The sequence below is a fragment of the Macrobrachium rosenbergii genome, chromosome 49 (assembly GCF_040412425.1).
Source record: "Macrobrachium rosenbergii isolate ZJJX-2024 chromosome 49, ASM4041242v1, whole genome shotgun sequence".
Classification (NCBI taxonomy): Eukaryota; Metazoa; Arthropoda; class Malacostraca; order Decapoda; family Palaemonidae; genus Macrobrachium; species Macrobrachium rosenbergii.
The window spans coordinates 9,080,122-9,097,993 of NC_089789.1; the positions used below are offsets into that span (position 1 = coordinate 9,080,122).

At 34.3% G+C, this 17,872-nt stretch overlaps 2 protein-coding genes across 4 annotated transcripts in view; both read left to right on the top strand.

The window, feature by feature from the left end:
* The window catches only part of eIF3l (eukaryotic translation initiation factor 3 subunit l), a 248,904-nt gene that overhangs the window by 185,704 nt on the left and 45,328 nt on the right, over nt 1-17,872 (top strand). The gene's annotated exons all lie outside the window — the stretch shown is intronic.
* Nucleotides 7,592-17,569, top strand: LOC136832069 (ubiquitin-conjugating enzyme E2 T-like). Of its 3 annotated transcripts, none has more exons than XM_067092678.1 (6): nt 7,592-7,729; nt 9,840-10,053; nt 10,736-10,805; nt 12,931-13,135; nt 16,095-16,172; nt 17,093-17,569. In XM_067092678.1, exons 2-6 carry the CDS (start codon nt 9,942-9,944, stop codon nt 17,204-17,206), a joined length of 579 nt encoding a protein of 192 aa, XP_066948779.1. In that variant the 5' UTR covers nt 7,592-7,729; nt 9,840-9,941; the 3' UTR covers nt 17,207-17,569. The 3 variants fall into 3 exon arrangements, with proteins under 3 accessions (XP_066948779.1, XP_066948780.1, XP_066948781.1); XM_067092679.1 differs by having other exon boundaries at nt 7,622-7,879; XM_067092680.1 differs by lacking the exon at nt 7,592-7,729 and adding an exon at nt 7,791-7,986.

Here is a 17,872-nt window from a genome sequence, read left to right on the forward strand (position 1 = left end):
TTTGAAAAATGTAAAAATAAGTAAATTAAATACATGAATATACACATTGAATAAATGCTAAAGCATTTGCCTTGTCCTTTCTTGGCTTAATATAGCAGCCTTTCTTTTGGGCCATAAGGACGAAGTAGCAGAATCATAGACATCAGGAGTAGCTGAATAGGTACCTCCAGTATTTTCTAGTATTGGAATGGTATTACTGACATGCAACTTTGATGTCTGGCCTGTTTTTCCCATCTTAATAACAGCATGGGTAACTTCACTCAAATCATTTGTAAAAACTTCTAGAATTATGCCTAGAGGATAATTATTCCTTTTGGTATGTTCCTCCTTAATTAATACAACTTCCCCAACCTTTAGTAAATTATGAGTAACGGGACGGTATCGTCCTTTCTGTCAAATGCTTGCTGAATCAGTGTACCTAGAAAGTCATTATGATAGGTCTCTATTAAAGCCTTCCTAATTTTACACAACTTTAGGTAATTATCAGAAATATTAGGCTTGCCAGGGTCAAATTCTGGATCTTCAACTGAAATAGATTGAAGATCAGGGATAAGGTTTCGAGACGTTAATTCATAGCCTCATATGAGTTGTTCTGGCGTTATTGGTTCAGGCATGTAGTCAGTGTTATCATGAACAGCTTCTTTGAAGGCTATAGGATGCCAATTAATGAGATCCACAATATTGCTGACAAGAAATTCACAATCTCTGTAGATCAATACAAAATTCTTAATTGCTCCAATCATTAATCTTTTAACCATTTTTACATAGACTTCTACTAATGATCCCAATTGACTGCAGCCTTTGAAATATGACAGGAAGGAGAGAAGTTTTACATTATTTTCCTCAAAATATAATTGAGTCTGAGGGTCACTAATGAAAGAAGTTATAGTGTTAGCTCCTGCCACCGAGTTCCAAGATCACTTATGCCTAGTTGAGGAATCCCATACTCAAAGCAGTGCAGCTGAAATACTCTTAAAAATTCTGCCACGTTCAAACTCCTACAAATTTTGAGGTTAACTGCCCTCGACCAAGTACAGGTAAAACACAATAACCAAACCTTTCATGTCTCCTTTCCATCCTTCGTATTGAAAGGTCCCAAATAGTCAATAAATAGAAAAGGGAACAGTTGGAGGATCTGTTCTGAAGTCCCTGTAAAAGTTGTGGTTTAACTATATGCAGTAAAACGATTATTAAACCTGCGACAATGGACACATTGTCTGAGAGCCCTTTTCACAACTGAGAAATGCTTAGGGATGTAATAATGCTTTCAGATTTCTGTTAATACAGAATAACATCCTGAATGTAATAATTTGAGGTGTGCATCTCAAATAATTAGTTTGGTCAAATGACTCTCTGGATGTAATAATAAAGGGTAGTTTCCATTTAAGCCATAATTCCATTTTTTAATTTACTCTTGTCTCTTAGGAGACCCTGTGAATCCAAAAATATATTTATTGATTGATTTATAGATTTTAGGCGTACATACCAAGCACTGGGGCAACTAAGGCCATTCATCGCTGAAATGGAAATTGACAGTAAAAGTTTGAAAGGTGTAACAGGAGGAAAACCTCGCAGCTGCACTATGAATCAATTGTTAGGCGAGGGTGGACAGTAAGATGGAAGAAAGGGAATATGAACGGAAGTACAGTAAAAGGAATGAAAGGGGTCGCAGCTAGGGACCAAAGGGACGCTGCAAAGACCCCTAAGTAATGCCTATATTGTGCTGAAGGCACTAACCCCCCCCCTACGGGGCAAAAATATTTAAAGTTGTGTTATAATAAGAGGAATGCCTTGTTTGGAATAAAGACCATGCTGTAGGTAAGAACATACCTCAGGATAATGCTTCCTTTGTTCGTTGTATGACAAGAAATTTAGAGCCTGGGTGAAGTAATTGGCGACTGATGAGCATACAATTTTTGCCTTCAGTTTCCATTTATGTACCACCTAGAAAACCCTGCGAAAAATTAATACAAGTCTCCTGAAACTGGAATAATTATCAATATCGATAAGATCATTAGAAATTTCAGTAACACTAGTAGTGGAAGGAGTTGCTTGAACCTCAGTGGGTGTCGCAAATGCTGGTATAGTAGTTGGTAATTCTGGAACTTCATTTATACTTAAATCCGGTCCTGAAAAAATACAGAAATTTTTCAGCATATTAAAAGCTTTCTTGAGGTCAAATATGAGTAACTTTTGGTCAAATTTAAGTTGTAAACAGAAAGATGATAATATATGGTTTAATGTAGGCCTTGAATACATGAACTGGTTATGTGACAAAGATTTACTACCAGAAGAAACACTAAGGTTGGACAAATATACAATTCTACATTTGGTAGCATCCTTATCAGGTTTAAAGATTGGCATGTGTGGTAAAAAAGAGTGTTGAGGATTCTCACTTTTAAATACTGTACCTCTAAATCATATATGGGTTCAACTATGCCTGCCTTTAACTGTTCCTTAATTGTTTGGTCGAGCTGCAAACGTTCTGGATGTCTTTTAAGTCTCTTAAGATTAGACCTTCATATCAACTTAGATTTTCATTCTTTGAAAGCAAATGAGAAACTTGACCATTCCACAACAAAGGGACGATAATGATTCCTTACGACGAAGGTTGTTGATGGTAAATTCAACCAGCTGGTTGTTGAGTTCAATACTTTCATCATTGTAGAAATTCTGATCGCAATTTAAGTAATAATTACATTCCGATTCTAAAAGTTGATCAGTGGCCTGTTGCAAGGGTTTCTCGATAAGCATACCTCTTTCATTTATTACTTAAAGGAACAGTTTACTTCCAAGTTAGTATTAGTGTCATCACAGGCTAAGATATCAACTTTAGAGTATAGCAAGAAGGAACTACTCTGTATATGAATAGCAGAACTGCTCTCAAATGGATAACTAACAGTCGAGGTCTGCACTCGCGTATCAGCTAAATTATCCATATTCTTAGTCATTAAATCAATACTACCAGACAGCAAGACACCTGCATGACATTCTGTATATGTTGATGAATTTGTTCCTCCAAAAACTGTATCTGTACCTGCAATGCAATAAGCGAAGCCTGTACCTAAAATGAGCTGGACATTATCAATTTCATGAGAATATTTATTAAGGAATTGATCAACCAGTTTAACTCCTTGTGCCTGAAATTTACCGACTAACCTGCCAAGCATAGGTAATTTTAATGCTACATTAATATTTGTTACAACCAAGCCATAAATGATAAAGGATTTATCTCCTATCATAACAGGAACCTCCACAATTTTAGTAAAATACTCTCTGTTACCTTAAACCCATTAATGTTAGCTTCACTGTAGGGTTAATGATTTTAAGTGTATTCACCTCACCCCGTTTCTTAGCAATAAAAGTGCTCTGCGAACTACTGTCTTTCAGTCCTTTGTAAATAGTCTCACCAACATTAAATGAGAAAGTGGGTAAAATGGAATCACCATGACAGGTAGGGAGGATAGCAACACCGCTGTTTATTTGGGAAGAAGTTTCCACATTGGCTTTGTTGTCTTTAATATTATTAAAGTTTGTACCTGTTGACGGATTCCTATCACACAGGTAAGTCATATGTCAGCTAACAGCGTCTCTTGAATTTAAAACGGCATTTACCGGAAACATAATTAAACTGGCCGCATTTTACACATCCATTTCTAGATTTTAAAATATGTATTTTATCTATGGGAGAAAGGAAATTAGGGCACTTGTGAATAAAGTGAAATTCATCAGTATTTCCAACCGTAGAACATAAGGAACACTGTGGGGAAGACCAGTCATTATCATTTGTTACTGCTTCCGCAGCCATGCTGGTAGTTCTCTCTTTACGAAGGGCGAATTTTAATGCCTTAACAGGTGAAGCGTTACATTTTAAAGTTTCAGCAACAGTTTTTTTTTGTCACTTTCATACCTTTCGCGAGCTGCAAAGAAATTTGAAATAATGTCATTTAAGGAAAGATGATTCTTTCTTGTAATATTAATCATATGACGCTGAAACCGAGTATTTAAGCTGCACCAAACAGAATATCTGACAAATTCATCAGTTTCAATGGCAAAAGTCTTAACTACTTCGCATACTGATGTGAGGATGGAAATAATTGTAAAGGGATCATCACCCTCTTTTAAATTTAACCCTGTTATTTTTCTAATAGCATTATTTTTGCAAACATCCTTAGAAGCAAAGGCAGAAATCAATAGTTCCTTGGCATCATCTACATAACACTGTTTATCAGCTTCAAGGGAACTTAATAAAGTTTTTGCTCGACCATCTACCTGTTACTTAAGCAACAAGAGTAAATCTCTGTCTGGATACTGAAAGGCATTAGTTGGAGCCTCAAACTCTGCTATAATAATTTTTAAGAAATCTTCTCCTTCTTTGCTAGTAAACTTAGGAAGAGGGGTAGTTGGCTGTTTCAGTACACTGCTGGCCACGTCAGGAATATTAGAATCAATCTTACCCCTGGAAATCTCAAGTAATACTCAATTTTGTCCAGATAATCCTGGTAATATGGTAATTCGGCCTCTAACTCTGCTTCTTGAGATTTGTCAGAAAATTTCTTAGAAAGGATTTGATCATCTGATTCTGGAAACTTTGTTTCTATAATTAACAAGAAGACCTTTAATAGCTAACCTTTCCTCCTGGGTAAGGGCAGAATAAGTGTCAGACCTATTGAGTTGTTCGGTAACTTTTTTTTCCGAATGACTTTTCGTTGTACGATCAGTACCTGTAAGTTAGCCTAACAGAGGCAAGGGAAGAAGCAAACAAGAATAAGATAATTAAAAGACGTAACAGAGGCAAAACAAATCAGGGGCATGCTGTGAACAAGAGGAAAGAGCTATATGATACAGAGATTGTGAGGCCACTCCCCATACCAAGTTGAAGGCGCTTCTCTTCTGATCAGAAACTCTAATGTTTTCAAGAATAGTATGATAATACTTGTGCTTCAGTGTTATTGTTTAAAGACCGTAAGAAATTATTGTACCATCAAGTATAACGAATAAACAAGGAGTATATGTTGTTACTTCTATGGAAATGAATGAAAATTTAGATTATAAAAACTTTAAAAGTTCCTTACATTACTGGGAATTAATTGCCTAATAAGGATTATGTATACATGGAAAGCAGTGTTGTATCAGGTATAAATGGAAAGAGTCAAGTCACACCACAACTTTGCTCATATGCCGTTAACTAATGTGCTACTGTAGAAGTAAGGCTTTGAATGCACGATTAGATTTGGGGGTAACGAATTGTACTGAAGTACATTGAAGACAAATGTTGATGGACGTCATCATAGAGTTGTTTGGCTTAGATTAAGTTGGCTTATGCCAGCACAGGCCCTGGCTTTAAGACTGCCCATAAGTTTAGTAAGGGAGACAGGTATTAGAAGCCTGATGTGGACCTCTAAACACTTTCCAGTTATTAGGTACAACAAAAAGGATAATACAAAATTTTGGTGAAAGAAATGAAAGACTACAGAATGACCAAAAAATTATAGATGCAATAGCAAACATGTATGGGAGACAAAATGAAGAATTATAAGGCCCTAAACTAATATATATGTGTGTATATATATATGTGTGTGTGTGTATGTATGTATGTATGTATATACATATATATATATATATATATATATATATATATATATATATATATATATATATATATATGTGTGTGTGTGTGTGTAAAGTCCCCACTCAATGAGTTCTCTATGGAGAACATCCCGTTTTCTGTGGTGCCTTTCCACGACCTAAGGTCGAGTGGAATATATATTTATCATCTCAATTATAAACTATGTATATGTTGTCTTTCCAAGCGATCATTTATTATGTACAAGTAACAAGTTATTTATTTCATTTGTCAGACATTCTTTATCACTATGTTCTCTGTATGAACCTGCCCTGTTTTTTAAGGAACTAGTTTGACCTCAGGTCACCTGTAAATCGTTGTACCAGCAGCCTCTGCGCACTACGCAGACGTCCGCATCCCGCTTTATAAGCAGCTATTTTTTATCAATAAAAGCATCTCACAGACTCATCATCAACATATAGTTACGGGCTGCACTAGAAGCAAGAGCCTGGGCTGGCACAAGGCCAGCTAAATCTAAAACAACAACAACAATCAATAAACCCCCCACCAAAATCACGTTCATGTATCATAATAAAGTTTTCATTAACCTATCCATCCCACAGACTCATCATCAACATATAGTTACGGGCTGCTCTGGAAGCAAGAGCCCGTGCTGGCACAAGGCCAGCTAAATCTAAAACAACAACAACGTCAATAAATCAGCAGTACTTGTCTCCTGCTCATTATTTCACTTTTACTCTCACATTATATATATATATATATATATATATATATATATATATATATATATATATATATATATATATAAATAAATGTACTGTATATATGCATAGATATGTGTGTGTAAAGGAAGAATGAAAATGCTGTAAACTATTTATAGATACAGTAAGTGTGTGTATGTAGAGTATGTCGATAATACTCTGGTTACAGTAAGCAGAAAGAGGATGTAAAACATAATATCCCCTTGACAGAAAGAAGAAAAAAAGTGTGGCCTGTGATAACAGTAGAAAGACGATGAAGTATATGAAGGGTGAACCATAAACCCCAGAAGTAATTAAGATAGAGATGAAGAGTAAATTTTGAAAAATGGATGTGACAGTTAAAGCAAAAAAAAAAAAACTAATCCAACATTCAAATAACAGAATACCTGCAATAAAATCCTCAAAAAGTTACAGAGAATTCAAGACATAGGAAGGCCGGTTTGATTTTTAAATTTTAGGTTCTCAAGTCAAACGGTGGGTCATTTTAGGCCATTTGGCTCTTAAATGGCGTTGAGCAACAAGATACAGAGATACAGAAAGTAGGATATGAAGTATATGGTACATGAAGTACCAAACAGTTATAGAATTATTAAAAGGAGAGGTGAGAACATCTTTTATGACCAGGGTGGTGAAAAGGGAACTGCAGTAAAATGGTATTCTCATTTAAAACATTCATAAAGATCCTTGGTCATGAAGGAAAGAGAAGTGTAATGATGGATACCAGAGACAAGATACTTTTAACAGCTAGAATTAAATGAAATAAAAATCAAGAAAAATACTAACCCAGAGGCAAAAGCCAAAAAAAAGACTATACAGTAAAAGGGGAAAAAAGAGCTAGGGATAACGTTACTCTAGATATATACTATACAAGGAATGGAAAAGAGAAATCGGAGAACTTAGATTATAAGCAAAATTCAACATTGAGTCCCTTAAACACAGAGATGGAGTGTTGGTTAGCATTTTTGTGAAAATTAAGGAAAGAATTAAGAAGTTGCAAGAAGGATTGGTAGAGGGAAGTGAAATACAGTAATTGAATAGTAACAAACATAAAGAGAAGGCAAGAGTGAAATAGTAGGTATGATTTTTATTACGTAAGATGGTATTTGTAATGAAATAAAAGATTTTATACCATACACGGGAAAGAAGACATAAAAAAATAAAACCCTAAAACTCGGTAAAAATGCAGGATAAACTGAGGAGCCGTTTTAAAGGCTGCATGCTGACCTTGAAATCCAATCTAAAGATATTTTGAATTTGTAAATAAACCAACATCAGAATATCCAAATACTTTACTGTAAAGAACGCAAATACTGTTTTGCAGAGTTGATCCTGCATTCAGTTAGTTTCTAGGTGATTTGTTCAGTGCGTTAACTGAGTTGAAGTACGTATAATACTATGGTTATTCTTAAAAAATACTAATTTATAGCTGGTAAAACTGCATGCTATTTCCACGGCCTGATTCCCGCCAGTGGCCGACCGGAATATTTACCGAATCTTGTGTATTATTTTTGTTTATATTTCTGTCTATTGTGTAAGTTATATACCGTTTACCATTTAATGTCATAAACCAACCAACCAGCCTACCAAAAATGTCAGATTGGTTTCATATGTTTGGCGGAGTTGCTGTAGGCCTAAGATGTGAGTTTGGCCTTTCACTCTAACTTGTTTATTGTAAAATAGCCTGATGTAACCTTAATGTTATGGCAACACCAACCCTTTCTCTTGGAGCAACCCAGAAATGAAGCGTTGGGATCTTTTTCCCAGCAAAATTCTACTTATTTGAATGGCAGAATTTGTACTGTACTGTAATTAGTCAAGCTCAGCTCGGTCCTGGTCTTTTCAGCCATAAGTCATTAGTGGGCCATAACATCCAAACTGGCAAACAGCGAAATGGATGCTATATGCATCCCCGAGGGACTAGTACTAAACACAGCGTCCCAACGGGCTTCCGCCATGCCTCACGGCCTGAACGTTGTATGGCCTAAAGTTGTGACGGCCTAACACGTTCACGGAAGAAAACAATATGGCCTAATTGTCTCGAACTCGCTCAGCCTGGGTTCAGTGGCTATGCTAAGCCTTGCCGTGTAACGGCTACGATTAACATAATTGTTTGGTAGCCTAGCGTCCTATTGTATTAAACTAACTATCCCAACGTTTAAAGATTATTATCACGAGTTAGTATTATAGGTTATAGCCTAGCTTAGGCTTTGTCAATTTGAAGACATGGAATAGCCTAGACTAGGCAATTGCTTGTGCCACACCCACACAGCCAGCAGAGTTCCAGGCTAGTTTGATGTGCTAAGCCAGTTAGGCTAGTCATGGCCACTAAACTAGGCTCCAGGCTAAGCTAGGCCAGGGCAATTCTTAGTTAAGATAACAGTCATCGTAAGTAAGAGCTCCGCACGGAAATAGTGTTTATTAATGAAATTTTTTGACTGAAAAATATAGCCAAGGTTGTTTGTAGTGCACTTCAGGTGAGATAACTTGAAAAATTTACCAAAATAATGTGAGAATTTACCTTCCTTTGTTCGTGTATCTACGCAGAAAAGGTATGCGGTATGCCACTCATAGTATCAGCCTCATGGGAATTAATGTAAAAATATAAACAAAAGATGGTAAATCTCTCATGTCATACTGGTAAATTTGTCAAGCCATCTTGCCTGTGCTGTATCATAAAAATCTTTTTCTATATTGGTCAGTCAAAAAATCTCATTAATAAACAGCACTGTATCTCCATGTGGACCTCTTCCTTAGAATTATGATGATAACTGTTGGTCGTGGTTGTCTTATTAATATAGACATATACAGGGCAATAAAGGCAGGCTTGGTACAGCACATGGCGCCCATTTAAATAGGATTGGTAAGGATGAGGGATCAAAGATTAGACACTGGTTTGATGAGGCTCTTTGCTTGAGTTTCATTTGCTGTCAAGGAAGCGTCATTGTTTTGTCTTGAATGTATCAAGTCTCAGGTCAAACCTTTAAATGTGATTGACCCTGGATGCTTAGTTCTGTATGTGATTGATGGTCCCCTGTGGTAGTAATAATTACATTTTATGGACATTTGCCTTAGTTAATACGCTAACAACTGCTATATATATTGTAGAAATATATTTCCAAGAGCTCATCCTAGATGTAAACTGAGTATGACTGAGACTTCTGATTAACTAAGAGAAATTCAGTTTCTTCTCAGGTCAGCAGGGAACACATTTTGGGATGAGGATTGAAACAAAAAGGTCCACCAACTCAGGAAAGAGTTGGCAGTTCCTTGGTGTGTTTGAGATTGATGCAGAATTTTAGAGATAGTATTACTTAAGAGGCCTTCAACTCTGAAGACTAGCCCTTTGACCTTTGATATTGTAGTTCTGAATATTGTAAAACAGGGTTTGTGTTCTGTAGTGGACACGTACCAGGTTTTGTATTTAGCTAAATGATATTTGTTATAGTATAACATCCTCATTTTCATGTTTGTAATTTAAATCTTACCAACAGGAAGAAAACCTTTGGATGTTGACTCTGAACAGTGGATAATTGTAAACTGGAAAATTTGAAGCTCTACAAAGCACCTCCATATAAACTGTATCTCAGATAAGCATGGCCGTACGCCTGGGACGTTTAAAAAAAGAATGCCAACAGTTGCTTGAATCACCTCCTGTTGGAGTCTCTTGTTGGCCTGAAGCAGATGATCTCACTACTTTCACAGCAGGTGTGTTTACTTTATAGATTAGTATGTACTTCATGTTTCCTATATTTCACCAACACCTTGCTAATGTGGCTACTTTCAGTCTGTATTTTGGATCAGTATAGTACAAGAGTAGATTAGCATGTGGTGTGTGATAGGTTGTAAAATATTCTGATAATATAAACTGTTATGCTCAAAAAGTAAATTTACTTTGTATAATTGCAATGAAGGTTAAGAAGTTTATTAGAATATAATTGACTTCTTCATTAAAAATTTTCACAGGCCATATGTTGCTTTGTTGATGTGTTTGATTCTTGTTGTTACGAAAAGTTTTAAAAGAAGGATTGAATTATGTTACATTACAATTCAGTCTGCAGTAATATAATAATTTTGATAAAGTGCTACTGACATACCGTAGTAGACTCTTGGGGGCCTAGTTTAATCTTAAAACCCTCAGTTAATTCATCAAGGGTTTCTTCCATATTTACAGTATAGTATAGCCTTATTATTTTAATTTTGATGTAATTTATTCATTATGCGGTTCAGCAAACATTGGACTACAAATGCTTTATTTTTGCAATACAACTTCACTTTAAATATGTTTTTACAATGATGTGGATTGTAAAACCTGTTAATAGAAGCTGTTGTGTGATTTTAAAGAGCTCTGGTGTTTTTTAACAAAATACATATTGATATTTTTTTTCAGTTATCTTTGGTGAAGAAGGCACTGTATATGATGGTGGTGTGTTCAAGCTGGAAATTGAAGTTCCAGAAAAGTAAGTTTTGTATATTTTAATCTTTGAACCATGGTTTTTAAAGTTATGGTGAATAGATTTGTTTTGTAGACTGTGGTTATCAGGAATTTTCTACATCTTTGTGCTTTTCCCAAAGTGTGGCTATTTATCAGATACTCTATTATCTATTATTGACATTCAGATACAGTACTCTATTATCTATTATTGACATAATTTAATAATGAAGAATAAATTATAGAATTTTCAATCACAGTTAGCCAAGTAGTCTTTAGATGTTTAGCTGTACTTACCTAATGTATATGAAGGAGGAGAAAGCAAGTTGGAGAGCTGGTCATTATTGTAGTTTAACAGTTTCCAAATTTTTACCTTCAATTTTTAATACTTTGCTAATTTTACTGAATAAAAGAATGAAGAAGCAATATTTGGTTTTTAATTCATTGATATTTATTTTCTTTATTGTCTTGGCAAATCCTTGTAGTTAAAGTATCAATTTTATCCTGGTCATAGATTTTTTATGTACTGTATCTTGTTTTCTCATTGCCAACCCCTCTACTCCAGATTGACTACAAATTAATGGATTGTTGATTTCAGATCTCAGGATTGTTGGAGATATTTGGTTGCAGAACAAATTGTTTATCTTTTGTTAGTTAGCCATTATTGTTTCATAGTTGTAGGTTTTGAAGAATAAGATTATCTAGTACTGTAGTGAATTTTTTCTTATTGTTTTACTACATGCAAGTATCTCTCTCTCTCTCTCTCTCTCTCTCTCTCTCTTCTCTCTCTCTCTCTCTCTCTCTCTCTCCTAATTCCTTTTATATTTATGTGTCCAGACTTAAATTCAACTCTTGCTTTCTTGCTCAGATTAGTTACTTCCCCAACTGTTACACCAGTTAGCCCAGTGGTTCTCAACCTTTTTATTACCACGCCCCTCTAAGAGCTGATCCTTCCCTCCACGCCCCCTCATCTATTTTCCCAGATTAGGAGGAAATAAAAAAAAAAGGGAGAATGAGAAGGAGTTTCGAGGGACAGGGAGGGAGGCAAATAATTACAAAATAATGAAATGGTAAGCCTAGCGAGCCTAACTAGAGTGGCAGACTATAGGAAACTAACGTTAAAAGGCGATACTTTTTTCATTTTTTTTATAAACTTGCTCAGATTAGTTCATCCACTTTTGTTAAGAAAATAACGAATATAATTCTAGAATTTTTAATTTTCCCTAGGCCTCAGAAATTGACGCCCATCCACTGAGTTAGCCCATCATATTTAGGCATTACTTAATTGTTAGTCTCTGGGATTCCATATAGTTGTTACTGTTTTTCCCGCGGAAATACGTATTCTCAAACCCTTACACTATCCTGTGGGTGCAGTGTCTACTGCAGATTAGGCTAAATGGTATTTTGTTTTCTTCTGATTGAATAGTTCCTTGCATAAACTTCAGTTAGTGATGTAAGTTGTTATCACTTATACTATAGTTATATTGTAGTATTTTATTGTATAATTTTGATTGACATTTCAGTTACTGTATTTATAAATCTTATGTATTATTTACATAATGCTAACAGATGTTTAATTTTGTCCCATAACTTATATTTCTTGTTCTGCATGTGGCATATTCAAGCTCTGTGGGCCTTTTATTTAGTAATTAAAAGGATTCCTAGGAGTAATAGATAATTTCTCACACATGCAGCATATAGTGCAGAGTAGGACAGTTTTATAGCATTTGCAAATAACAGGCCTATTTTTATTAAAAACTTGTTTTTTATCAAGCAAAAAATTTTTTTATAATTAGATAAGACCAGCATTTGTTAGAATTTTGAGTATATCTGATGGTGTACTAAATTATATAAAAATTGTAAAGGAAATTTTTTATTTATAAAATGTTCTGACTTTGTTTATTTTGGCCTCAGTTCTGCTTGTATGAAAATTGTTTGGATATTAAATTTGGTGCTTTATAGATTGGGGATAAACAGTTTTGTGTGTATCGGAAACGTTGAATGCTTTTCAGTAGGTGATTTTCATCATGTTGTCGAAAATGTTAAGGATGCAAGATCCATTATTTTGTTTGGAGTTTGATATAAGCTGTGTAGGCTGTTACACTTCTTAAGATATAAGTAATCCAATGAAATAACTCAGTTTGCTATTTCAGATATCCATTCCAGCCACCAAATGTACGCTTCGTTACAAAAATATACCACCCCAACATAGACTCTGTTGGACGTATTTGTCTTGATGTATTAAAATTACCGCCTAATGGTAGTTGGCGTCCCATGCATAACCTTTCCAGTGTGTTAACATCAGTTCGGCTTCTTATGGCAAGTCCAAATCCAAATGATCCCTTGATGACTGATATTGTAAGTGAAAATTAATATTGATTTTGACTGTCTTATCATATTACTTTCACTGAAATATGAACCCTCTTACTTTGCATGTGCAGTGTTACCTTGAGCCCTGTAGCAGTTGAACACTGAAGTGGGAGATAGGAAAGTGTACTTCTTATTTAAAAAATAATTAATTTCTTAGCTAATCATTGAACAGTGTACACATTTGTGTGTACAGTACTGCTTTTATGGAAAAAAAGTTGTACAGATAGTTATGAAATCTAATGGTATAATAATTCAAAATGTACAGTACAGTACAGGTTGACCATCACTAATCCGGCATCACTGGGACCTGGAGGGTGCCGGATTAGCCATTTATTAGGCTAGAATACACGAAACCCAGTAGCTAAGCACCTCATCTTAGAATTAAAATATCCCGTAAATCAGTACAAGTTGGTTAATAAAGAAAAGACAATTATCAAATACAGGTAGTGCTTGAGTTACGATAATTCGACTTACGATATTTCGAGTTCACGATGGGGTTAGCAATTAATACTGGTACGAAAATATTTAGGAAATATTTTTAGATTTCACGCAGACGCAGGCAGCAGGTACAATCAGGCAGCAAGAGAGACCAACTTACAATAGAAAAACTTCTTTTCCTCCATCTCTTTATTCCATCTGCTAGTTAACAAAATAAAAGAGAATGATAAAAGTATTGTTAGTAACGTTATACTCTTGCATAAATGCGTACAGCCATAAAACAAACCAACGGAAAACTGTTGTTTTGCTAATAATCGTATCGGATAACAACTGTTTTGCTTGTATTTCAACCATCGTCTTGTAATACACATTACTGTAGTTATGTTACAAATGACGTTAAGTACTGTACAATAGGACTGATATATTTTTTTACACTATAACCTTATTTGCTTTGGAGAAAAGATCGGCAGGGAAATATACTGCTAAAGTAACTTTAAGTTATAAGTTGTAGCTGAAGCTGAGAAAACAATGTTCAAACTGCTAATGACTATAATTATCGTGCATCGGCAACATGGATGAAACTCGACTGCAAATAAAACTGGAGAGAATGTATTTTAATCAAAACTACTGGGTATCAAAGAATACAAATTACTACTGTTTTCACGCCGATAAAAGATAAATACATAAAGCTCGTATTATGATGAAATCAAGAGAAAATAACAAACAGAATCTTGATTTTTTTTTTTTACACAAAACAAACATGCCCCCAAAACGGCCAGCCATGATTCCCGCGAACGTCATATATTAACGAAAAAAATAGCTAAATTAATTTCATAACGAGACGTATTTAAGTTATATTTTGACTTAAAAATACTTCGTATAACGAAAAATATCCATGTCCCAAATAAATAAAGTATCCATATGCATTTACGCTAACTAGAAGCAAGAAAAGCGCTTTGAACTTAGTTAAATGCGGCAAAGGAAACACCACGATATCAATTCCCAAAACAAAACTTTGATCTCAATTTATAATACAAAAGCAATATGAGAATATATGCAATAGGAAACAATGTAGTAAAGCATAACTTTTTAAAAGATCCATGAAAAAGATGCACATTTGCTATGTTGATGTTTGTATAATACTGTTAATATGTGAATAGAGTTCAGTATAATGTAGGCTAGGCTACCAGTTTGTTGATGCAGTACACTGCGCCTCCAAATCGAAGTGGCCGGCGAGTGAGTTAGTGCAGCGACCCGGGAAATTTGAAAATTAATGCAGAAACATTAGAAATTACTTTATCCGAAATTTGTGCCGGATTACTGATTGTTCCAGACTACTGATTGCCGGATTAGTGATGGTCAACCTGTACTTGATTTTTAGTTTTTGATATAAAGATTTAGACAGGCTTGAGAAAAGCAGGATTTTAAAGACTATTTAAAAAATATTGGGATTTATGTATTTGAAGTAAAATATTTAGAATTTTATTTAGCAATGATTTTTCTTTCTTGTACTTGATATCTTGAATTGGAAATCTAATCAAAAGTTATCCATTTGATGAGATATTGTATCATATAGAAATTTGTAAATGTTACTTGATCATTAATTATATATATATATATATATATATATATATATATATATATATATATATATATATATATATATATATATATATATATATATATATATATATATATATATATATATATATATATATATATATATATATATATATATATATATATATATATATATATCATATATATTATATATATATATATATATATATTACAATAAACATCCACGATTCTCTCACTATTTGCGGACTCATATTTCTCTGTGGAACGAGGCTATATACCCATTATTCACAGAAAATTTACCCATTCGCGGTATTTTTGACTGAGAAATATTCACTAATTACTGTATTTTCATATAAGTTTCATGACTAAATGCACTTTTTTTTTGTGATAAAACTATTGAAATACTCATTTTTAGAGTTTTTTTTGTGTTTATCAAAATAGGCAGTTCTAAGTATTTTTAGAGGGGTTTTAAGTATTCATGGATTTTAGCTATTTACAGTGGGGTGCGGTACGCATCCCCCATGAATATGGGGAATATATATATATATATATATATATATATATATTCCCCAACGTGACCTCCTTGTGATTAAGGTGACCCGGGTTCGTCTCCCGCGACTGACAAATCACAAGTCTCTTTAATTTCTTGTGTTTGGGTGTCATGGCTTCGTAGTTACAAGCATATCCAAAAAAGCACGAAGAATTCGAGAAGTTAAGAGGGCATTGTGGCTATTAGAATTACATATGTGTCTGGTAAAAGTGACCAGTAGATTCTACATATATATATATATATATACTGTATATATATACACAATGGGGTGGGAACAAGCATCCCCTGTGAATATGGGGAATATATATATATATATATATATATATATATATATATATATATATATATATATATATATATATATAATTTATGTTGCAGGCTGAAGAATACCAATTTAGGAAGACCCAGTTTGAAGCAACAGCTCGGGAATGGACTTTGAAGTTTGCCAAGAGTGAAGTAAGTACTGTACAGGTGTAAGTAAAACCATTTTCCTTTATGACAAACACAGTGTACTGTTAGTCTATATCAACTATAGAATGGCAAAGGGTATTGCATCCATCTTGGTAGGTATAGAAATATTCATGTTGTGGACAGCAGATCAATTCTTTTGGGTTACTGCTAATGATGGGGCTTGCATGGTACATAGTAGTTGGTACGACTGGTCCCCTCCAGCTCCCAGCTGCATTGGTTTCTATCTGTTGCTTTTCATCCAGTCCAGTTTAGTCTCTCCCCATCCAGCTACCCAACTTCAACTCTTAACTCATTCAAATGTTCATTTCATTCAAGAAGGCTCTCATTACACTTCATAATGATGATAATGGTTAACTATTCAGACAGAATCATCATGAATTGACAATGAGTTTCCATTTTGTACATGGCAGTTATGTGTGTAACACAAGTAGGGGATGCTGATACTTTTAAAATATACTGTACAGTATAGGGATACAATGCAGTTATCACATTGCAATCTCTATGGCTGCACAAAATATTGACTGATAAACAATAATACAGGCTCAGGTATAGGGATAGTATTTATAGAGCTAACTAATAATCACATGTTTCCAATTACAAAAGATCTCCAAGATAAAAAATGTTAATTTTGTTTTGGAAAATCTCCAGAGGTATTCAGGCAGTGTAATAAGTATTGACAGTGCAGACCAACAGATGCCCAAAATATTAATGATCAGTTATTACAGTGGCAGTTCAGACCAACTACCTACTATAGATGCTAATTAGTCAGTCATAAACATATTTAATACTAGCATGTATTATTCTCTATGTATTGTAGTTAGTTGTGTATTATTACTATTAGGTACAGTCAGAAGGAAGGAGCACTGATCATTTTATGTTGATTTTGTGCACATTTATGTTTCCAGGATCAGTGCGAAAAATTGTCAAAAGCTGGAGGTTCAAAATCAGAGGAGAAGCGGCCCCTGGAATCAGAAGAGAAAGAAATTGGGAAGTCTTTAAGCAAAAAAATAAAATCCTGAAGACTTGTACAGTATGCCCTTGAGTTATTGTAATTTAATATTTGCTATATTTTTTATAACCTGTTTCTTTTGCTGTAAAAAGTTTATTGATATGCAAAGGAGAATGTACCATGTGGACATTTTTATAATTATAAGCAAATAATTTTTTTAGAATTATGATCTTTTTTTTTTTTATCTTTTGCTTCATGAACTGATATACATTACTATAGACTTATTGATTATAAGCATTTGTGTTTTCCTCAAATTTCCAGTATTCTTAGTTGTGTTCTTTTCTAGGTTTTCTCATTGACTCAGTGTATGAGAAAAAAGATTGAACTAGGTTATAAGTTCAAAGATTAAAATATAGAATGCCCCCACTTACCAGCCTTAGTTTTATAGACCTAAATGTCAAACCCTGTGGACCTTGAAAAGATGTTATTTATTCTAAACTACTATACTGTACTCTTAAGTGTTAAAAGTTTCCTCATATGGCACTGCTGAAGTTGCAATAGAAATGCTATACTGTAGATGCAATTGTGCAAGAAACAGAGGCAAAGTAGAGAAGACAAATACAATTAACTGGAAACTAGCTTTTTTTTTTATTGGTGGTTACTGCTTGCAGTGTTAATTGCATAGTGCAATGTTGACAGTGCCAAATGTTCTTCGCAGTAACCCCTTTGGTTCCCA